The sequence below is a fragment of the Procambarus clarkii genome, chromosome 44, assembly GCF_040958095.1.
Source record: "Procambarus clarkii isolate CNS0578487 chromosome 44, FALCON_Pclarkii_2.0, whole genome shotgun sequence".
NCBI lineage: Eukaryota > Metazoa > Arthropoda > Malacostraca > Decapoda > Cambaridae > Procambarus > Procambarus clarkii.
This window is the reverse complement of record NC_091193.1, coordinates 8,428,208-8,448,404: the sequence shown is the minus strand read 5'-3', so window position 1 is coordinate 8,448,404 and position 20,197 is coordinate 8,428,208. Positions and strand designations below refer to the sequence as shown.

The window sequence follows — 20,197 nt, the reverse complement described above, 5'->3', positions numbered from 1 at the left end:
GTAAACATTAAAACAGTATAACAAAACATTTATAATTACATGTGCAGTATTATATTTACATAAAAAAATGTCATACAAGTATGGATGTTTTTGGGAGTGGAACGGATTAAATTTATTTCCTTTATTTTAAATGGGGAAATTTGTTTCTTAAGACGAGTTTTCCAGATAACGAGCTCGGTGCCAGAACGGATTAAACTCGTTAATAGAGGTTCCACTGTATGTATGTATGTATGTATGTATGTATGTATGTGTATATATATATATATATATATATATATATATATATATATATATATATATATATATATATATATATATATATATATATATATATATATATATATATATATATATATATATATATCGTACCTAGTAGCCAGAACGCACTTCTCGGCCTACTATGCAAGGCCCAATTTGCCTAATAAGCCAAGTTTTCCTGAATTAATATATTTTCTGTAATTTTTTTCTTATGAAATGATAAAGCTACCCATTTCATTATGTATGAGGTCAATTTTTTTTTATTGGAGTTAAAATTAACGTAGATATATGACCAAACCTAACAAACCCTACCTAACCTAACCTAACCTATCTTTATAAGTTAGGATAGGTTAGGTAGCCAAAAAAGTTAGGTTATGTTAGGTTAGGTAGGTTAGGTAGTCGAAAAACAATTAATTCATGAAAACTTGGCTTATTAGGCAAATCGGGCTTTGCATAGTAGGCAGAGAAGTGCGTTCTGGCTACTAGGTACGACATATATATATATATATATATATATATATTTTATAGGGAAATAAACATGGAAAAAGACTCGCTATCACTTTAAGTCGATCTAAATAGGGTTTTGAAATGGTCAAAAGATTTTCAGATGCAGTTTAATGCTGACAAATGTAAAGTTTTGAGGCTAGGTAATGATGATAGATTTACAAGATACGAGCTAGATGGTGTTGAGATTGCCAAGTCGGATTGCAAAAGGGATCTGGGAGTTATGATTAGTTAGAATTTAAAACCAAAACATCCATGCATGAGTGTTCGTAATAAGGCAAATAGGACACGGATTTATTAATCGAAGCGTTAGTAACAAGACACCTGGTGTTGTTCTTCAGGTATATCTTGCTCTGGTTAGGCCCCATTTAAATTATGCAGTTCAGTTTTGGTAGCCGTACTATAGAATGGATATAAATTCACTTGAATGTGTCCAGCGTAGGATGACTAAGTTAATTCCCAAAATTAGAAACCTGTCATACGAAGAAAGATTAACAAAGCTTAAATTGCATTTACTGGAAAGGTGAAGAGTTCTGGGGTGACATGATAGAGGTTTACAAGTCGATGAATGGACATAACAAAAGGAATATTAATAGGGTATTAAAAGTATCAACACATGACAACACAAAACAATGGGTATAAATTGAATTAGTTTAGATTTAGGAAAGACTTGTGTAAATACTGGTTCGGTAACAGGGTTGTTGATTTGTGGAACCAATTACCGCTTAAGGTGGTGGAGGTGGGGTCCCTCAATTGTTTCAAGCGTGGTTTGGATATGTATACAAGTGGGATTGGATGGTTATATGGACCAATAGGCCTTCTGCAGTTACCTTTGTTCTTATGTTCTTAATTATTCAGAATAATCTTTATATAGTAGGGTAAAGTAACGAACATCAATTAAATACCTCCTCAACATAGAGTGAATCCGCATCTGGATGCTTCTTTGCAGACACAATTTTTGCGACTCTGAAGTCTAAACGTGACACATCTACGTGAACGTTATCTTCCTGCTGTTTCCCTCCCCCTCCTGCTGCTGTCTTCTGTTTTTTCTCAAGTTTTTTATCACTTTTCTAAAAAACACAAAAAAAAATTTTTACAAAGAAGTTAAAAAAAAAAAACAGCATTGAATGTAATGAAACGCCATTTTCTGGACGAGTCCTGGAGGCTCCCCAGAGCTATCCAGGCTGATAGGGATTGTCCTAACTTTTGGCATCAGTCAACGAGGGTGAAGTTCTAGGCTTACCGGGGACCACGGCCAGAACCTGACCCCTCAGAGAGGAACGAGGAGCAATGGCCTATAGAAATGCACATGTGATTGTGGAGCATTTTATATCTGCCATCGAAGGGGACAGGCACCCAGAAAGATAAGTGCCACAAAACAAACCCCTATTCTGATGAAAACAATAAAAATAGACAAACGAGTGGACAGAACTCCCTAAATGAGAACGAGCAAACAAGCTTGACGTCACATGAGCTGCATCGCATGTCTGCACAGCTCCCACCCTCCCCAGGAGAAAGCCAGAGACCCCACACCGGCGATCCACACCGCAGTTCTGAGGCTGGATATCTTAATACGCGAAAAACTGGCGACTGGAGGGAGAGAGGGTTGCCAGTTGCTATTTTCTGGGATTCACCCAGAAAATGGCGTTTCATTACATTCATCGTTGGTTTTCTTGGGGGACCCCCTATGGCTCCCCGAAGCTACTTCACCAAAGACAAAATAAGAAAGGGGGACTTACCCAAGAGGCAGCCGGTGCTCCACACCTCAACTCAAAGTCACCGGGCAAGCTGCGCCTGAAGCTTGGGTCTGCCACCATAAGGCAAAGAGGACTACCCGCCCTTAGTAAGTCTCCAAGCGAGCCAGGACCTGGAGCAACAGCTGAATCAGGGGAAAGAGATACAGGAACCCCCACCTCGACCAGTCCTGCTGGAAGGCGCCGATCCCGACAGCCTCGTGGTTAGGAAACGGCGCCACATATATCGGAAGACGCCTCGGCCAAGCCGATGTGAAGAGGTCCACCTCCGGGCGCCTGAACGTCTGGCAGAGCCAACTGAATGAGCCAGCACATACCGTCCATTCTGTGGACAGGGGGAAGGGACCAGTACAGGCCATCCACCTAGACGTTGGACAACCCCCCCCCCCCCCCGTACACAAACCGCCAGGAGAGCCAAACCCCGAGAACTCAGCAGATGAATCACCTGAAGTGACCAGCCCCAAAGAGCCAAGGATCGCATCGAGCCCCTTCCCCCTCGGTTCAGGCAATGAACCACCAGGAAGTCTGAATAGAACCGGATCGTTGATCTACAGGCGACCCGAACCCTCCGAAGCGTAAACCACACCGCCGCAAACTCCCGCACCATGCTGTGGGTTCAACAGAAGGACGAACCCCACCACCCCTGGCCAGCCTGGCGAGTACTGGTCACCAAGCCCCAGCCGAGAAACAACACGTCTGTGAACACATTGAGCGAGCTCTTGGGTAGGCACCAAGGCAATGAATCCCGAAAAACCCTTAGAGGAAGGGTTTTTCGGCAATGCAGCAGCCGATGTTGGGGTTGGGTTACCGCTACCGTTAGGTAACCCAACGATAGCAAGAGAGGCGGAAGGAACGTCCCTGAAGGAACCAGAACAGCCAACATAGCCATACCCTGAGGGACGTCGTTGTTTTGACCACGCCCAAGCACTACTCCTAGACGACCTGACAGAGCGCAGAAGAGGAGACTTGCCCTGCAAGTCCCGAGCCCCTCGAAGGGGAAGGAGCCACCCAACGCCATTGAAGGCTGCGAGAAATGACCTGAAAAGCCCACGAACCGTGGGACCAGGCATAAGCGAACAGAGCAAGCCTACCCACCCCACATCGCCCCATCAATGGAGCGAACCGCAAAAGGGCCAACGCCCCACATGAGAACCCCACCTGCGCACAGAGCGAGCACTGCGCCGATTTATTCAAATCCAGGGATCCCATCACAATGGTTGTACTTTTCAAATCACTTGTGCTGTCCCTTCTTGAGTACTGCTCAGTACTCACTTCCCCTTCAGAGCAGGAGAGATTGCTGATATAGAGGGAATACAGAGAACATAAACAGTACACATAAACGTGATAAAGCACCTAAATTATTGAGATCGTCTTAAAGCTCTCCAACTGAACTCACTAAAAAGTAGACGAGAGAGAGATACCAAATAATACACACATGGAAAATACTGGAGGGTCAGGTCCCAAATCTACACTAAAATAAAAACGTACTGGAGTGAACGATATGGAAGAAAATGCAGAATAGAACCAGCGAGCAGCAGAGGTGCCATAAGCACAATCAGAGAAGACTGTAAAAAATTAGAGGTCCGCGGTTGTTCAACGTCCTCCCAGCGAATATAAGAAATATTGCCGGAACAACCGTGGAAATCTTCAAGAGAAAACTAGATTGTTTTCTAAAAAAATGTGCCGGACCAACCAGGTTGTGGTGGGTATGTGGGTCTGCGGGCCGCTCCAAGCAACAGCCTGGTGGACCAAGCTCTCACAAGTCAAGCCTAGCCATGGGCTGGGCTTGGGCAGTAGAAGAACTGCCAGAACCCCATCAAGCAGGCATCAAGCAGACCAGGCACAGCCGGGATCGAAGGCAGCACCGGCTCTGAAACTGGCACCTGAGGCCCACCTCAACAAGCGGAACCACTCATTGAGGTGGTTCCTGGCACGACCCCCTCCAGGAGGAACCCACCCGGGACCCCTGGAGAACCAACAAGTCAGACATAAGGCGGGAGCTGGAGGAAACAGCTTGAATATATTTTTCGACCACAGAAGCCGCAAACAATAAAGGACAAAAGGGCGAAGACAATCTAAGAGCCAGGGCCCAAGCGGATTATAAGGAAGAAGCGAGCACCACCTGCCGACACGTGAGGCGTGCAGTGAAAACCGCAACAGTGCATCCTGCAGAATCTGTGCAAACAGCTTCAAAGGCACACAGGTTATCATCATCACTTAGCATCAGGGAAGCATGCCCTAAAATGACTAAAGTTGATCAAAAAGTACAGAGGCAGACAAACAGATTGAGCACAATGCACATTATATTTCTAAATATCATTCACTACATAGAATTCATTCTCGTTTGTAAAATTTATTATGTTACTTTGTCATTCTCTTTTGAGATATTGCTAATACATTTGCATTGTATTATTTCAGATGATATGTAGTGAACAGAACTAAGTAAAGCTGGATTGAAGTATTCAAGAGTGAGCATAATGCACATGTAGCAAAATTGAAAGGAGAGGGTCCTGGCAATTATTGAAGTTGGGTTTAGATCTTTGAGTTTGGGTTTGGCTCAAGTTTGGAAGGAGTATCAAGTGAGTTGCTAAGTTTCATGGAGAGACTTTTGCCCAGGGATTGGATTGCAACCCTCTCCACTGAGCTTCCTGGCCATTGGAAGAGCAATAAGATGGGTTTGAAACAGTACTTGTCTACATGGGGGTACTTGGAGCCAAGATGTCAAGTTCAAGGTGTCATGTTCTATGATGGCCACATGTTTAAGTAAGGGAAGCTACCAAGGAGGCACAGCTCATAAAATTCACAAACACAAAAGCTGAATTAACAAGTACAGTATATAGCATGACCCAAATGAATGAGACTACAATTCCTAAGGGTGAATGTAATTGGTTTAACTGAATGTAGTCTCAAACAACCATGTAGACAAGTCTGAAGGTATGTGAGAGAGCTTGAGGCTAGGTAACTGGTATTGGCTTGGGGTGCTGCCATCTGATGGCAGAGGCCTGACCATTTGGAAAATTAGCAGCTGGGTTAGAGTGCTACTTAAGGGTACATATTTCATTATTTTTAAATATTGTTTAATATGAACCAAACTTTTTTTTACTAGTTGTATATAAGAAGGGCTGCAACTGTTCTACGTTTCAGTATTGCACCCTAAATAGAAGAGATTTTTTTTTTGTAACGAATTTTACACATTTTCAATAAACTCTACAACCACAATTTTCAAATGAAATCATTTCTATGACACTCATCTATTACATTAGCATATAATTAAGGATTTGTATAGAAAGGATTATCCAAAATATTTTTAGTTTTACTAATACAAGTAGTCATAGTTCTCCAAAAATATATGCCAATATTTCATGTTTGCAGATATTTATAAAATCAATAATTGAACTTCGGAATAAAGTGTTCTATAACGATATTAGACGTTAACTCTACATACAAGGTGTAAATTTCATGTAAATTGAAAAAAAAATGAAAGAGGAGAGTTAATTTTATGTTACTTGACAATAAATGAGATCAAACACTGCCACCTGTGGTTGAAGTTGACTTCAACCAATTTCCTCCAACATTTGCACCCTTACAGATAGGCATACGTTCTGTAAGGTGTAGAAGTTTCATGCAAATTGGCCGATAAAAAATGAGAAAAAATGAGAAAACAAAAATCTAAATTTTTGTTTTTTAATTTTTGGGCATAAAACTAAATGTTAAAATACTTTAATATATGCTATTGTGATAGCCAAGTAGTAATGAGCATCCATTAAATACCTCTTCAACATAGAGTGAATCTGCATCTGGATGCTTCTTTGCAGACACAGTTTCTGCGACTCTGAAGTCTAAACGTGACACATCTACAGGAACGTTATCATCTTGCTGCTTCCCTCCCCCTCCTGCTGCCATCTTCTCTTTCTTCTCAAGTTTTTTATCACTTTTCTAAAAAGACACACAAAACAAAAAATTATTATTACACAGAAGTTAAAGAAAACAATTATCAAAATCAAAATACTATACAGTACAGTACTTTGTAAAATATGAATAAACTGTACAGCTAAATAATGACTTTTAGAGGTAAATTGCATGTCTTAATTCACAATTAATAATGACTAAAGATGATCCAAGTGGTTCTGGTTAAACTTACTTCACATCAGCTGAAAATGAATTTGCTGTTTTGTATAATCCAGAAATTATCTCTTTACCTGCTATATAAATTTTGCAATAACATTTATCTAAGAGTACAGTGTACTGCATTTTTGTCAATAAAATACTTATCTAAATAAAAGAATTTAACTTTTGAAAGTAAAATACAGTACCACAAAATATTTTTTTTTTAAGTATCCACTCCTGTTAATGATTCTCAGCGTAAGTGTCTGGATTTACAAGGAACTAATGGCAAATATTGAGCAATGAGAAGATAATTCTGCTAATTATTATGTTATGGATATCATTGACAACAACAGGAGGCACCCAGAGTTAGCTATGCTACTACTATACTTGGATAGAGAAGGGAAACATTACCACAGATTCTTCTGAATCACCCTTCAGCTAGCCTAGATATAAATCCCCCCTAGTAGTGTTTGTAGCATTTTAGAATGTCACTTTCAAATTAAAAATGTATTTCAACATGACACCTCTAAAACTTATTAAGCAATTTATTGAAAAACAAAATCTATCACAAATGTGGTTCAGCCTATCATGTTCAATAGCACTTTTGACTTGCTAACAATCCTACACTTCATATTTTTGCATAGCAAAGTATTAAATTTGGAAAACACTAACTGCAAATTAATATAATCAGCATGAAACTTTACATTTGCCAGATCTACAAGAGTCAATATAGGCAGAAAAAAACCAGCATTGTATGTAATGAAACACCATTTTCTGTGCGAGCCCTGTAGGCTCCCTGAAACTAACCAAACTGATATATGCTATATTAGTTTGGGGTCATCAGTCACAGGAATCCTTTTTCCGACTGGGGACTGCGAACCAGAACCTGTCCCCCCCCCTCCCCCTCAGAGAAGTAATAATTGACATCGACCAGGGAAGGACCCAGAAAGGTAGGGGAATCAAAATAAACCACTGTCTGGTTAACCTGTGCAATCTACAACCTAAAATATCAAAATAACTCCCCTAGAAAGAAACCAAACAAGCAACACTTCATGCAACTATCACTCCCACTCGTTAGTGCTACCCCACAACCCACAACCCCCAAAGGGAGAAAGCCCAAAGCCAGCAGCCCACCACCCCAGTTTTTTGAACGACGAAATATGCCGACCGGAAGGAAGGTGGGTGTCAGGGAGCCTCTGGGGCTCACCCAGAAAATGGCTTTTCATTATATTCTATGCTGGTTTTCTGTGGGGAGCCCAATTGGCTCTGAAGCTAACTACCCACCGATACGTAAAACAGGGATTAACCCGAGAGGTGGCAGCACCGCAGGTCTCGAGACAAGGAAGAGACAGACAGTTGCGATAGGTGACCCAAGGCCACAGACGGCTATGAAGGAACCGGAACGTTCACGAGATACCAGGCGGCCAGGAGCCTGTTCGACTTCCAAAACTCCAGCACCCAAATGGCGACCCAAGACATGTTGCCAAAATCCGCCACAAGAGCAGCATACTGTACTGTACTTTTGAACATCATGGGGTACAAAGATATAAAACATACTACAAGCTGGTGAAAATTGCAACCTACATCCAAACAGAGGAAAATGGCATTTCATTACATTCAACGCTGGTTTTCTGTGGGAAGCCCCATCGCTCCTTGATGCAAACTACCCACAGATACGTAAAACTGGGACTTACCCAAGAGGCAGCAGCACCGCAGGTCTCAAGACGAAGATGAGACATCAGGCTGCGACAGACGTCCCAAAGCAACACAAAGCTGGAGAGGGTCTCGAACTTTCACAAGATACCTGGTGGCCAGGACCCTGTTCGACTTCCAAAACCCTCGCTCCCAAATGTCGACCCAAGACATTTCCAAAGACAGCAGCCAGAGCAACATACTTCCTCACATGGGCATGAGAGTAGACCACAGGCTGGCTAAACTTGGTGACACTGCGGACAACCTGACACACACCAGCCCTAGAACAGGGAACCAGGGAAACCAGATCAACTCAAATCAAGTCCACCACCACCGAACCAGTAGCCCGCAGGTAGTGACAAAGCCGCCACTGGACATAAGACATAATTCACCCCTGGCCTAACCAACCAAGCATCCACCACCAAGAGAGTCCTCCGGAAGCCAGCCATCTCATACTTCGCCAGAAAAGAAAGAGGGCTGCAGACAAACAAAACGACCTCCAGGACCAAAGAAGCAGAACCCTCCGCACCAAAGAAGAACATGAAGCTCCCCAACCCGGCCCCCAGAGGCCAAAGCCAACAAAAACAAGGCTTTCATAAAACAATCCCGGACCGAAGGGGCCACAACAAACCGATGGGAGGAGAGAAAAGAGCACCCAGTCCAAAGTCTAGAATGGCTCAGGTGGTGCATGAACAGGCCGGAGGTGAAAAATGCACGAGAAAGCTTGTGGAACAGAGCAAAAGTGACATCCACCCAGAACACAAGCTGGAACAGCTCCACCAGTACGGAACGATAAGAAACAACAGTAATTGGCATGAGATGATGGCCCATAAAAAGCCAAGAAAGACAAAAACTTAACAGAAAACACCCTACAAAGGGAAAAGAAATGACAAAGATCGTCAGGAGACTTTATACGGTCGCTGAGACGAAGACCGCAGGTGGGACACCATCAAGGAAGAAACCTGATCACCATACAAGTGGCAATACACCAACATCAGAAAAACCAGAAGCGAAGAACAAAGGCCCAGCAGAGCTAGGGCCCAAGCCGAATCTAAAGAGAGCTAGCACAGCCTACCAATATATGAGGCGACAGGTAAAAAACATAGAAACTGCCACCCGGAGGATCACCGCAAACAGCTTCAGCAGGGAAAAAACGACACAGCAGCAGCGAAAACCAGAACCCCAGCCGAAGGCCCCTCACTCAACGCCCTCACATCTGATGAAAGCCATTCCAAAGAAAGCTCTTGAAGACCGAAGAAGCACAAGACAGAGGCCAAATGACTGCGAGCCCAAAAAGTCACTACCCGCCAACACTTGAAAGAGTAGGAACCTGAGCATGTAATTGCACCAGACCCTCATCACAAGTGCAGGAAAGAGGAGGCACACACAGAAGAACTTGAGCGAACCAGTAGCTTGACTACCAGTAGCAGCAGCGAAAACTTCTGGGGCAACAGAAGGGGGCCACCACAACCTAAGCGAACCTAATAAGGAGTTAAGCCGCTGCCCTCTGTCTATACAGGCAAAACTCCAGAAAAATGAAAAACAAAATTTAAGCCCCCAAAATCACACCGCTAGCAAACTAGCAGCTGGAGAGAGACATCAGCCGTTGCATTAGAAGTAAAGCAGACTGCGCTAACTGCAGTGCGCCCAAACCCAGCAAAAACACTTCCCTACCCGGGGCAAGATGGCAAGACCCAAAATTACCAACGCACCCCAAAGGCAAAGACAACCTCAAACACGGAAGTCCTTACCGGAGAGTAAAAATCACGAACACCCCAGGAAAGATAACCCTGAAATGCAAGGGTAGTACTGTACTTACGGAGCACCTAGGGAAAATCACCCTAGGCGCATGCTGCTCCACTCACAGTAAGATACCTGGCCACTAAGCTACATACACTGCTGGTACAGCCACACAGGGACATAATCCAGAACAGGAACTTGAGGCCAGAGGTGACCGAGCTGACCGCCAGCACATCAGTTCAAGAACCGAGGTGGTGGGCTGCCGGCTTACTTGAGCCATCTCTCCCTTGCCCCTGGAGAGGGGGGGGGGGTAGGGTAGCACTAACAAGCAAGTGCACTAGTTGCATGAAGGGTTACTGGTTTGCTTTCTTTCTAGGAGAACTTCTTTGCTCTTTCTGGATGTAGGTAGCAATTTTCACCAGACTGTCGCTTGTTTTTCTTTAGCCCTGACCGATGGCAAAATATGACCTACTTTAAATGTAAAGTGTTCATAGGCCATTGCTCCTTGCACCTCTGAGGGGACCAGGTTCTGGCTCATGGTTCCCGGTAGTCAAAGGTCTCCTGTGACTGATTACTCCCCAAACTAATAAAGCACCATCAGTTCGGATAGCTTCAGGGAGCCGATGGGGTTCCCCACAGAAAGAGATGTGTTACTGACAGACATAAATAATATGGTAATAAAAAAATTTATTTTACCAAAGTGATTCCTTGGGATTTTTCAAGACTCGGCAAGCAATTTTTTAGCCTCTCCACTTCCTTGCGCAATTCTAGATTTTCCTTCTTCAACTGATCTTTGCGTACTTCTACAGCAACAGACTGCAACTGTCCAATCTGAGGATAATAAATGTGGTTATAAAATTTATTATAGTATTGAAACTCAATGTTGGTCATATTTACCCAATTTACCTGAGGGTCACTAACCCTAGTGGCCTCGATGAGGTCAGGAAGCCGACTGCTTTTTGTTTTTCAGAAATCCATGTTGTGTCGATTGTACAAGGATGTTCACTGAAAGTTGGTGAATGATTCTTCCCTGAGGATTCTCCCCATGAGCTTGCTGATGTATCATGTCAAGCTGATCGGCCGGTAGTTTTCTGACGAGTTTTTCTACCTTTTTTGAAAATAGGAGTAACATTTGCATATTTCCAATCTAGTGGGACTATCCCTTATCCAGAGATTTTGTGAAAGTAGTTTCAACGGTAGGCATAGATCTTCTGCCAGTTCCTTTAAGACTTTGGATTGGATTCCATCTACACCTGGGGCTTTTGAGTATGTTAGTTTGTCAATTTTTTTTTCAAATTACAGTACAGTATTAGCATGAAATTTTTCAATGTCTTCAGCCGAGGTAATTTTCATACTGATTTTTGTGTCATCTGCAAAGGATGATACGAAGCTGTGACTTGTATTTTTGTCTACATCTGATATGAGAATAAGGAAAAGCAGTGGTGCAAGGACTGTACCCTGAGGTACAGAGCTTTTAACTGCACTTGGACTCGATTTTATATGGTCGACTGTTACTCGCCGAGTCCTGTTTGACAGAAAACCGAGTATCAAGTATCCTGCTTTACCGGTTATTCCCACTGACATCATTTTGTGTGCTATCACTCCATGGTCACATTTATCGAAAGCCTTTGCGAAGTCCGTGTATATCACATGAGCATTCTGTTTTCTTCTAATGCCTCAGTGTCGTAGTGATCAAGTAGCTGTGAGAGGCACAATCTTCCCGGTCAAAATTCATGTTGGCCTGGGTTTTGAAGGTCATTAGTCTCCAGGAAACTAGTGACCCAACTCCTAATCACTCTCTCAAATACTTTTATTATGTGCAACGTTAGTTCAACTGGTCTATAATTCTTTGTCAATGCTTTGCTCCCACCCTTGTGTAGAGGGGCTATGTCTGCTACTTTAAGTGCTCTGGTATCTCCCCCGTATCCAAGCTCTTCCTCCACACTATACTGAGTGCCTGTGCTACCGGCACTTTGCATTTCTTTATAAATATTGAATTCCATGAATCTGGACCCGGGGCCGAGTGCATGGGCATGTTTTCAATTTCTCTTTCAAAGTCTTGTACGCTCGTGTTGATATCAGTTATATTTACAAGGGGTTTGGATGTCCCACATAAAGAAATTGTCTGGATCTTCCACTTTCATGTTGTTTATTGGAGTGCTAAACATGTCCTCATACTGCTTTTTTAGGATTTCACTAATTTCTTTGTCATCCTCCGTGTATGAATCTTCACTTGTACAAATAGGTCCAATACTGGCAGTTGTTTTTGCTTTTGATTTCGCATATATAAAGAAGTATTTTGGATTTTTCTTTATTTGCTGAATTGCTTTCTGTTCTAACTGCCTTTCTTCAGTTTGATATGAGTGTTTCAATTTCCGCTCGATTTCTTCAATCTCCCTATTTAAATTATTCCTTCTTTGACGGGAAAGTCGTGTCTGCTTAAGCATTTCCGTTATTTTTTCCTTCTTTTATAGTGTCGTCTGCATTTTCTTTCTACGTTGGATCTCTTTCTGGCTTTCCTCAAAGGAACATGTTTCAGACTTGATACGCTTCCGAAGTCAGTTTTTCTATTCCTTCTGTAGGACTTGTATTACTTAGAACAGTTTCTCATTGAATGTTTGTATGTTCCCCGTTTATTTTCTCTCAGTCTATCCTTTTATTATTAAAATTGAATTTACTGAATAACCCCTCTCACTTGATCAACGTTTTAGGTCTATTCTGAGTATTGATGGTCGTTTGCACTTCAATGAGCTTGTGATCTGAGTATGTGGTATCTGATATCGTAATGTCCCTGATAATGTCTTAATTGTTCATAAAGACCAGATCTAGAATATTTTAATTTCTCGTTGGCTCTGAAATCTGCTGGTTGAATGAAAATGTGTCACAAAATCTAAGTAGTTCTCTAATCTGTGGTTGGTTAGCTCCCGATAGATTTCCTAGTATAATATTATTGTTTGCTATTCTCCATCTGAGACTAGGCAAGTTAAAGTCACCTAGGAAGATAATATCAGGTATTGGGTTCTCCAAATTATCAAAGCTATTCTCTATTTTGTTTATCTGTTCTGTGAATTCCTCGGCCGTTGCATCAGGCGGTTTGCATATTAGAATAATCACTAAGTTTATTTCTCTATTTTTAATCCCAGTACCTCTACCACCTCATTTGTAACGTTAAGGAGCTCCGAGCATACAAGGTCTTCCCTAATATACAGACCCACTCCTCCATGTGACCTAATTTTCCTCTCACACCAGTATAGGTCATATCCTGGAATCCAGATCTCACTGTCCAAGAATTCCCCTGCATGGGTTTCTGTGAAAGCTCCAAATACTGCATTTGACTCCGTGAGGAGGCCATTTATGAACTGTACTTTGTTGTTTGTTCTTGTTTTTAGTCCTTGTATGTTGGCAAAGATGAACGAGGATACTCTAATAGGGATGGTTAGACTGGGAGGCTTTTTCGGCAAGCCCATTGTGCTTGGACATATTGAGTTTGTTCTGACCAGTGCTGATTGTTGTAGGGCAGTTGCCAGTCGTAGTTGTAGTTCCCTTTTGGTGTGTAATTGTATCTGTAATTCTGGTATGCAAGTGGATCTGGTATCCAGTTCCATACACTCTCCATGCTCCTCCTTTTGAATTCTCTTTCGGTTTGGTATAAAAATTTTATCTCTGCTTTTTTATCTATCTATATTATCTTTATTATCTCTATATTTCCATCTTTATCTCAAATTTTATCTCTGCCTTTCTGATAACATATACATATACAAGGTTCATTTGTAAATCTCTTAATTAAACAATATATCAGAGACGGTAGAGTTCAGTGTTCTATGTGTGAAAAAGTTGCTTAACCCTTAAGTGCACAACACATCAATAGCTGTGGTGAGTAACTGTCGCGGAATTGAACACCACCGCTATTGATGTGTTAGAATATCATGCAAGATTTAAAAGTCCCCACAGCTGCACGTGGTTCACATCAGCTTCCACAGGGCTCTTGTAAACAGATCCATATTTTTTTTTTTTTTTTTACCAAACCACACACTCGAAAGTGAAGGAACGATGACGTTTCAGTCCATCCTGGACCATTCTGAAGTCGAATATGATGAGGTAAGGAGGCGATGTGATGAGGTAAGGAGGAGATTTGAGAATGGTCCAGGACGGACCGAAACGTCGTCGTCCCTTCACTTTCTAGTGTGGGGTTCGGTCAACATATTTCAGCCACGTTACTGTGACTCCTCGCCTGCAGATCCATTTTTAAAAAATATCATGGGCAACATTCCTGGGTGAGAGAGCCTCAGTACTGAGTGAGCCACCAAGGCTGGCACATGCAGCAAAAGCTAACAGCACTGTTGTTCAGCTTGAGATAACAGCATCACCTAAAATTGTAAAAATAAATACGTAACTGGTATTATTTAGCAATGATAGTATTACAGAAGACCCCAGACTGTGATAAAAAAGACCAGGATTCTGATAATACAGTAGCAGGATTGTTGTGATAATTAATGCTGTGTGTAGTATGGGGGATGAGAAATGCTGAGGGAGGTAGCATCTGCTGACTTTGTGTGGCCATCTGTTATTGTCTGCACTCACCATACCAGCTTAGTGAGTTTGCTATAGTGAACACAAATGTAGATACATATACATAACATGTGTATATAGTGAAATAACAGCAAAAGGAGTATGTTGGGAGGAGCCATTTTGGTGACAGAGGTGACATCTGCTGGGTCTCTTGTCATGCAATTTTATTGTGGCCACTATGTTGTTTGGACACCATACCAGCTTAGTTGTACAGTTCTGTTGAATAAAACATGTAGATACTATACTCATATATAATGTGTGTATATAGGAATAATAACACCACAAACAGTATGGTTGGATGAGGAATGTTAATGCATCTGGCCTTGAACAAATAAGGGAGGGAGGGAAGTGTCAGCTGACTCTTTTGTACTCACCTAATCACCTAATTTTGCTTGCGGGGGTTGAGCTCTGGCTCTTTGGTCCCGCCTAAAAAGGTGGTGACCTCTCATTGTCTGAACTCACCATACCACCTTAGCTGTGCAGTTATGGTGAACAAAATATGTAGATACTTATATATAATGTGTGTGTGTACAGTATATAGTATAAAAAGAGCACAAACAGTATAGTGGGAGTAGGAATGTTGGCAAGTGAGGGAGGGAGTATCAGCTGTGTGGTGACCTCTTATTGTCTTGTCTTACCATAACAGCTTAGTTGTACAGTTGGTTCACGCATTTTATTATATAAATATAACACAATACACACTATTGAATAATATTACTGCAAAACAACAGAGAAAAAATCAGACATTGAAATAATTAGGTAATAATATCTTTGTGGCAACTCCCGCCTGACAGCTCGGGTGGAGCAAACCTCCTCAAGCGCTTGATCTGTCAACACCTCTTTTTTGCCAACTTCCCCCGTCCTATTGCGGCCAAAATATGCCACCTACGATTTATTATTATTATTTTTCCCGTGATCAGTGAACACTTATAAGATGAAAAAAATAATTTTTATTTCTTGCGCCTGGGCATATTGCAGGCTATAATTGCAAGAGCCGCCCAGAAGTTAAGTAGCGAACGCATACTAACGAATAACGATAGTATCTATATAACAAAACTATTGTCCCATGGAGTCGATTTAGCTTTGAGACACATTTTTAAATAAATATTAAATGTTTTGTGGCTATTTATGCTAGATATTATTACAGTATAAATATGCATTCTACTTGTTAATATAACCAATTAAATTTGCAACAATTTCAGCAATGAAGTGCGATGACTGGATCACTGTGTATAGTAGACCGATATGCCAGCAAACACTTTCCAGGAGACAATATATCTTGGATAAGTCGCTCCACAACATTGTCACTAGGACTGTCGACTTCCTATGGTGTCATCTGTCACATATTTACTTCTAATTTTGTTATGAAATTAGATTATTTCAGAGTAAAAATAGGTTTGATCATGTTCTGCATTAAGCACCAACGTTATAGTGAGTAAATATACCATATTTATTCATTACTTATGTAATTACTTTGGGTGGTTATAAATAGGAGCTGCCTCGTGTGGGCCAATAGACCTTCTGCAGTTACCTTTAGTCTAATGTTCTTATTACTTACGTAATGCTAGCAGGCTTTGGGTAGCTCGTGGTGGCTTTGGGTAATTCGGTCCGTCTAATTACCACAAGCTACACAAGCTTCAGAAAGCTTCCTGGCAATACGTTAGTAATGAATAAATATGATATATTTACTCATTATAATGTGCTGAATGTACAACACGAAAAAACAATTTTAATCTGATAAATTATCTTTTTATAAAGAAATTAGACAAAAATAAAAAGCTGGTGACGCCAAATCAAGTCGACGATCCAAGCTTCGGTTAGGTTAGGTTTGGTTCGGTTAAGTTAGGTTAGGTTAGGTTAAGTTAGGTCAGCCTAATCTAACATATCATATTTATTTATTTATTTATTTATTTATTTATTTATATATATACATACAAGAAGGTACATTGGGTTTGTGAGAATACATTGGATAGTACAGTATTTACATTCTTGTAAAGCCACTAGTACGCACAGCGTTTCGGGCAGGTCCTTAATCTAGCAGATGATTTTAAGTAGGTAATTTCAATCAGAATTGATAAATGATAAAGATACATTACAAGAGAAAAATGAGATGAGAGAGATAAGTAAGTATATTAAAGCACATTGTTCTATTAAAGCTCTGATTGATTACATTGACAGCTTGATTAGTAATTTAAACAAGATTGATAGACACCATACAGCAGATTGACAGCACATATAAGACAGCAATGATCACAATGGTAAAGATGTTCAGATTGGGTACATAAAGATTGGGAGACTGGGTAGCAAAAAGATACAGATAAACAAGATTTATAAACACCATACAACAGATTGGCAGCACATATAAGAAAACAGCAATGATCACAATGGTAAAGATGTTCAAATTGGGAACATAAAGGTTGGGAGATTGGGTAGCAATTGATACAGTGCAATTTTAAGGCAAAAAGTGAAAAACTATGAAGATGAAATTAGGTACTTTTTAGTATTGATTTTGAATGATGTAAAAGTTGGACAGCTTTTCAATTCAGTAGGGAGTGAGTTCCATAAACTGGGTCCCTTTATTTGCATGGAGTGTTTACACAGATTAAGTTTAACTCTGGGGATATCAAAGAGATATTTATTTCTGGTGTGGTGATAATGGGTCCTATTACATCTGTCCAGGAAGAGTTTCAGACAAGGATTTGCATTTAAGAACAGGGTTTTGTAAATGTAGTTGACACAAGAGAATTTGTGGAGTGAGATTATGTTTAGCATGTTTAGGGAGTTAAACAAGGGGGCTGTGTGTTGTCTGAAAGCAGAATTTGATATTATTCTGATAGCAGATTTTTGCTGGGTGATGATGGACTTGAGGTGGTTTGCAGTGGTTGAACCCCATGCACAGATACCATAGTTGAGATAGGGATAGATTAGTGCATAATATAGAGAGATGAGAGCAGAGTTAGGAACATAATATCTGATTTTGGAGAGTATACCAACTGTTTTAGAGACTTTCTTAGTTATGTGTTGTATGTGGGTACTGAAGTTGAGTCTCTTGTCTAGGAATATGCCAAGAAACTTTCCATCATTTTTATTGCTAATGTTTACATTGTCAATCTGAAGCTGAATTGCATTTGTAGATTTGCTTCCAAATAGGATGTAGTAGGTCTTTTCTATGTTAAGTGTTAGTTTGTTGGTTGACATCCATAAGTGGACTTTTTTTAGTTCATTATTAACAACATCATTTAGTGTATGTGGGTTGGGGTTGGAGTAGATGAGGGTAGTATCACCAGCAAACAAAATAGGTTTCAGAATGTTAGAGACATTAGGCAGATCATTAATGTATATAAGAAATAGAAGAGGTCCCAAGATGCTGCCCTGCGGCACTCCAACGGTTATTGGTAGAATGGGAGAGATTATATTATTGATGGCTACACATTGGTGTCTATCACTAAGATAGGATTGGATATAGTCCAGTGCATGGCCTCGGATTCCATAATGATGGAGTTTACATAAGAGGTAATCGTGATTAACAGTATCAAAGGCAGGTCAATGAAGAGTTCAATTGGAAACTCATTTTTGTCAAGGGCTGAGTAAATTATATCAAGGAGACTAATAATTGCATCTTTGGTACTCTTTTGAGAGCGGAAGCCAAACTGACAGGGGCTAAGAATGTCGAATTTTACGAGATTGGAGTAGAGCTGTTTGTAGATAATTTTTTCAAATATTTTTGATAGTATGGGTAGGTTCGATATTGGTCTATAGTTGTTTATGTCTGACGGATTACCTCCTTTATGAACTGGCGTTACTCTTGCTTTTTTAAGGATATCAGGGAAGGTATGACACTCAAGGGATTTGTTGAACAGCAGAGCTATAGGTGGCACAAGGGCGTGGGAGGCGCTCTTGTATACAATGGATGGAATTTCACTGATGTTCCCAGCTTTGGTTTTTAGTGAGTGTATGATGGACACAACATCTGACGGGCTGACTGGTGAGAGGAGAAGATAGTTTGGATAGCTGCCTGAGAGATATGTGTTGATATGTGTCTGAGTCTGTCGGATTTTACTTGCAAGGTTAGCACCAATCGATGAAAAGAAGCTATTAAATTCATTCGCCATTTCTAAGTCAGATGACAGTGTAAGGCCATCCTTAGAGAGTGTTATCTGGTTGTGGGAGTGTTGTTTAGTTCCCAGGATGTTAGATATTCATTACTAACGTATTGCCAGGAAGCTTTCTGAAGCTTGTGTAGCTTGTGGTAGCTTGTGGTAATTAGACGGACCCGGGTAATTTACGGACCAGGCACAGGTGGAAACATAGTACCCAAATGAGCCACAGGGAAGTTAGAAATAACTTTTTCAGTGAAAGGGTAGTTAACAGATGGAATGCATTAGGCAGTGATGTGGTGGAGGCTGACTCCATACAAACTTATGATATGATAGAGCCCAGAAGGCTCAGGAACCTGTACACCAGTTGACTGACAGTTGAGAGACGGGACCAAAGAGCCAGAGCTCAATCCCCGCAAGCACTAGGCGAGTACAGGCCGAGGACCTGGTAGTGAACGTGAGGTGAAACACTAATATCCAAGCGAAACTTTGCAGTTTTATGTATGTACCTGTTTTGTGAGCAGCTCAATCATATGTTCTGCTTGAATTGCTCTCTGTTCAAGTCTGGTAAGCACTTGCGGTGAGGCCATGACGTACAACACCTGAGCAGGGACACAGGACTACACACTCTCCGCCACCCGGTCACACATACACCAAAATATCATCACGCTTCACATCCTCTAATGTCGCCGATTCTTAAGAAAACGTTTCTCTCAACTAAATGTATTTATTATAATCTTTAATTATTTCACTAATGTACAGTCTGATTGTTAATAAATATATCTTAGCATATATATATATATGTTGTCGTAATTCATTCATAATGATGTAGCGATAATGAGGGACTGGTCAAATGGACTATAACTGTTTCGGATACCGTCGGTTCAGTACACAAAAGACAGTTCGTTTACAAATAAGTTTGTATACACGAACCCTTTCGTATATAAATATGCGCTAGCTTGTGTTCCCTGCCGTTCTCGTCTTCTAAGACACTATTATGACCAAAACGAGACAAAAAAAGTTAATAATAAGTTAAGAAGATGAATAAATACATGGCACTTCATCATATAATTAGCGCTTCCATTATCAGTGCTTAACGCACTAGCTGTTTGTACTACTATGTTTGTTAACAGAGCTCACTCTTATCAGAGAAGGGAGGGAAGGGAACTATCAGGGGGAAAGCAATTGATTGATTGATTGATTGATGAAGATTAAGACACCCAAGCGGTGGCACGGGCATGAATAGCCCGTTAGTGGTAGATTTTTTTTTTTTTTTGAGTGAATGTGATCTTTGGTCGTGAAGGGAAAGCGCCAAGCCATTGCGAATATATGGCTTTATTGCTCTACATTGTTCTACAACAAGTCACTTGAACTCCAAACTTTTCCAGGTATTCTAAAAAAAAAGCGAGAGTAACCCCAGTCCATAAATGTGGTGATCTCACTGATGTCAACAACTTCAGACCTATATCAATTCTG

General features: G+C 41.0%; 1 protein-coding gene across 1 annotated transcript in view; it reads right to left on the bottom strand.

Annotated features, from left to right (window-relative positions):
* AIMP1 (aaRS-interacting multifunctional protein 1) overlaps positions 1-19,614 on the bottom strand; it is a 32,075-nt gene extending 12,461 nt beyond the window's left edge. The window contains exons 1-4 of the mRNA XM_045725621.2: positions 19,231-19,614; positions 10,752-10,886; positions 6,288-6,452; positions 1,668-1,832 (exon numbers count right to left, since the gene is read on the bottom strand). Of these exons, the coding sequence (XP_045581577.2) occupies positions 1,668-1,832; positions 6,288-6,452; positions 10,752-10,886; positions 19,231-19,311 (546 nt within the window). The 5' untranslated portion in view covers positions 19,312-19,614. The remainder of the gene's footprint in view (positions 1-1,667; positions 1,833-6,287; positions 6,453-10,751; positions 10,887-19,230) is intronic.
* Positions 19,615-20,197: the final 583 nt, after the last annotated feature.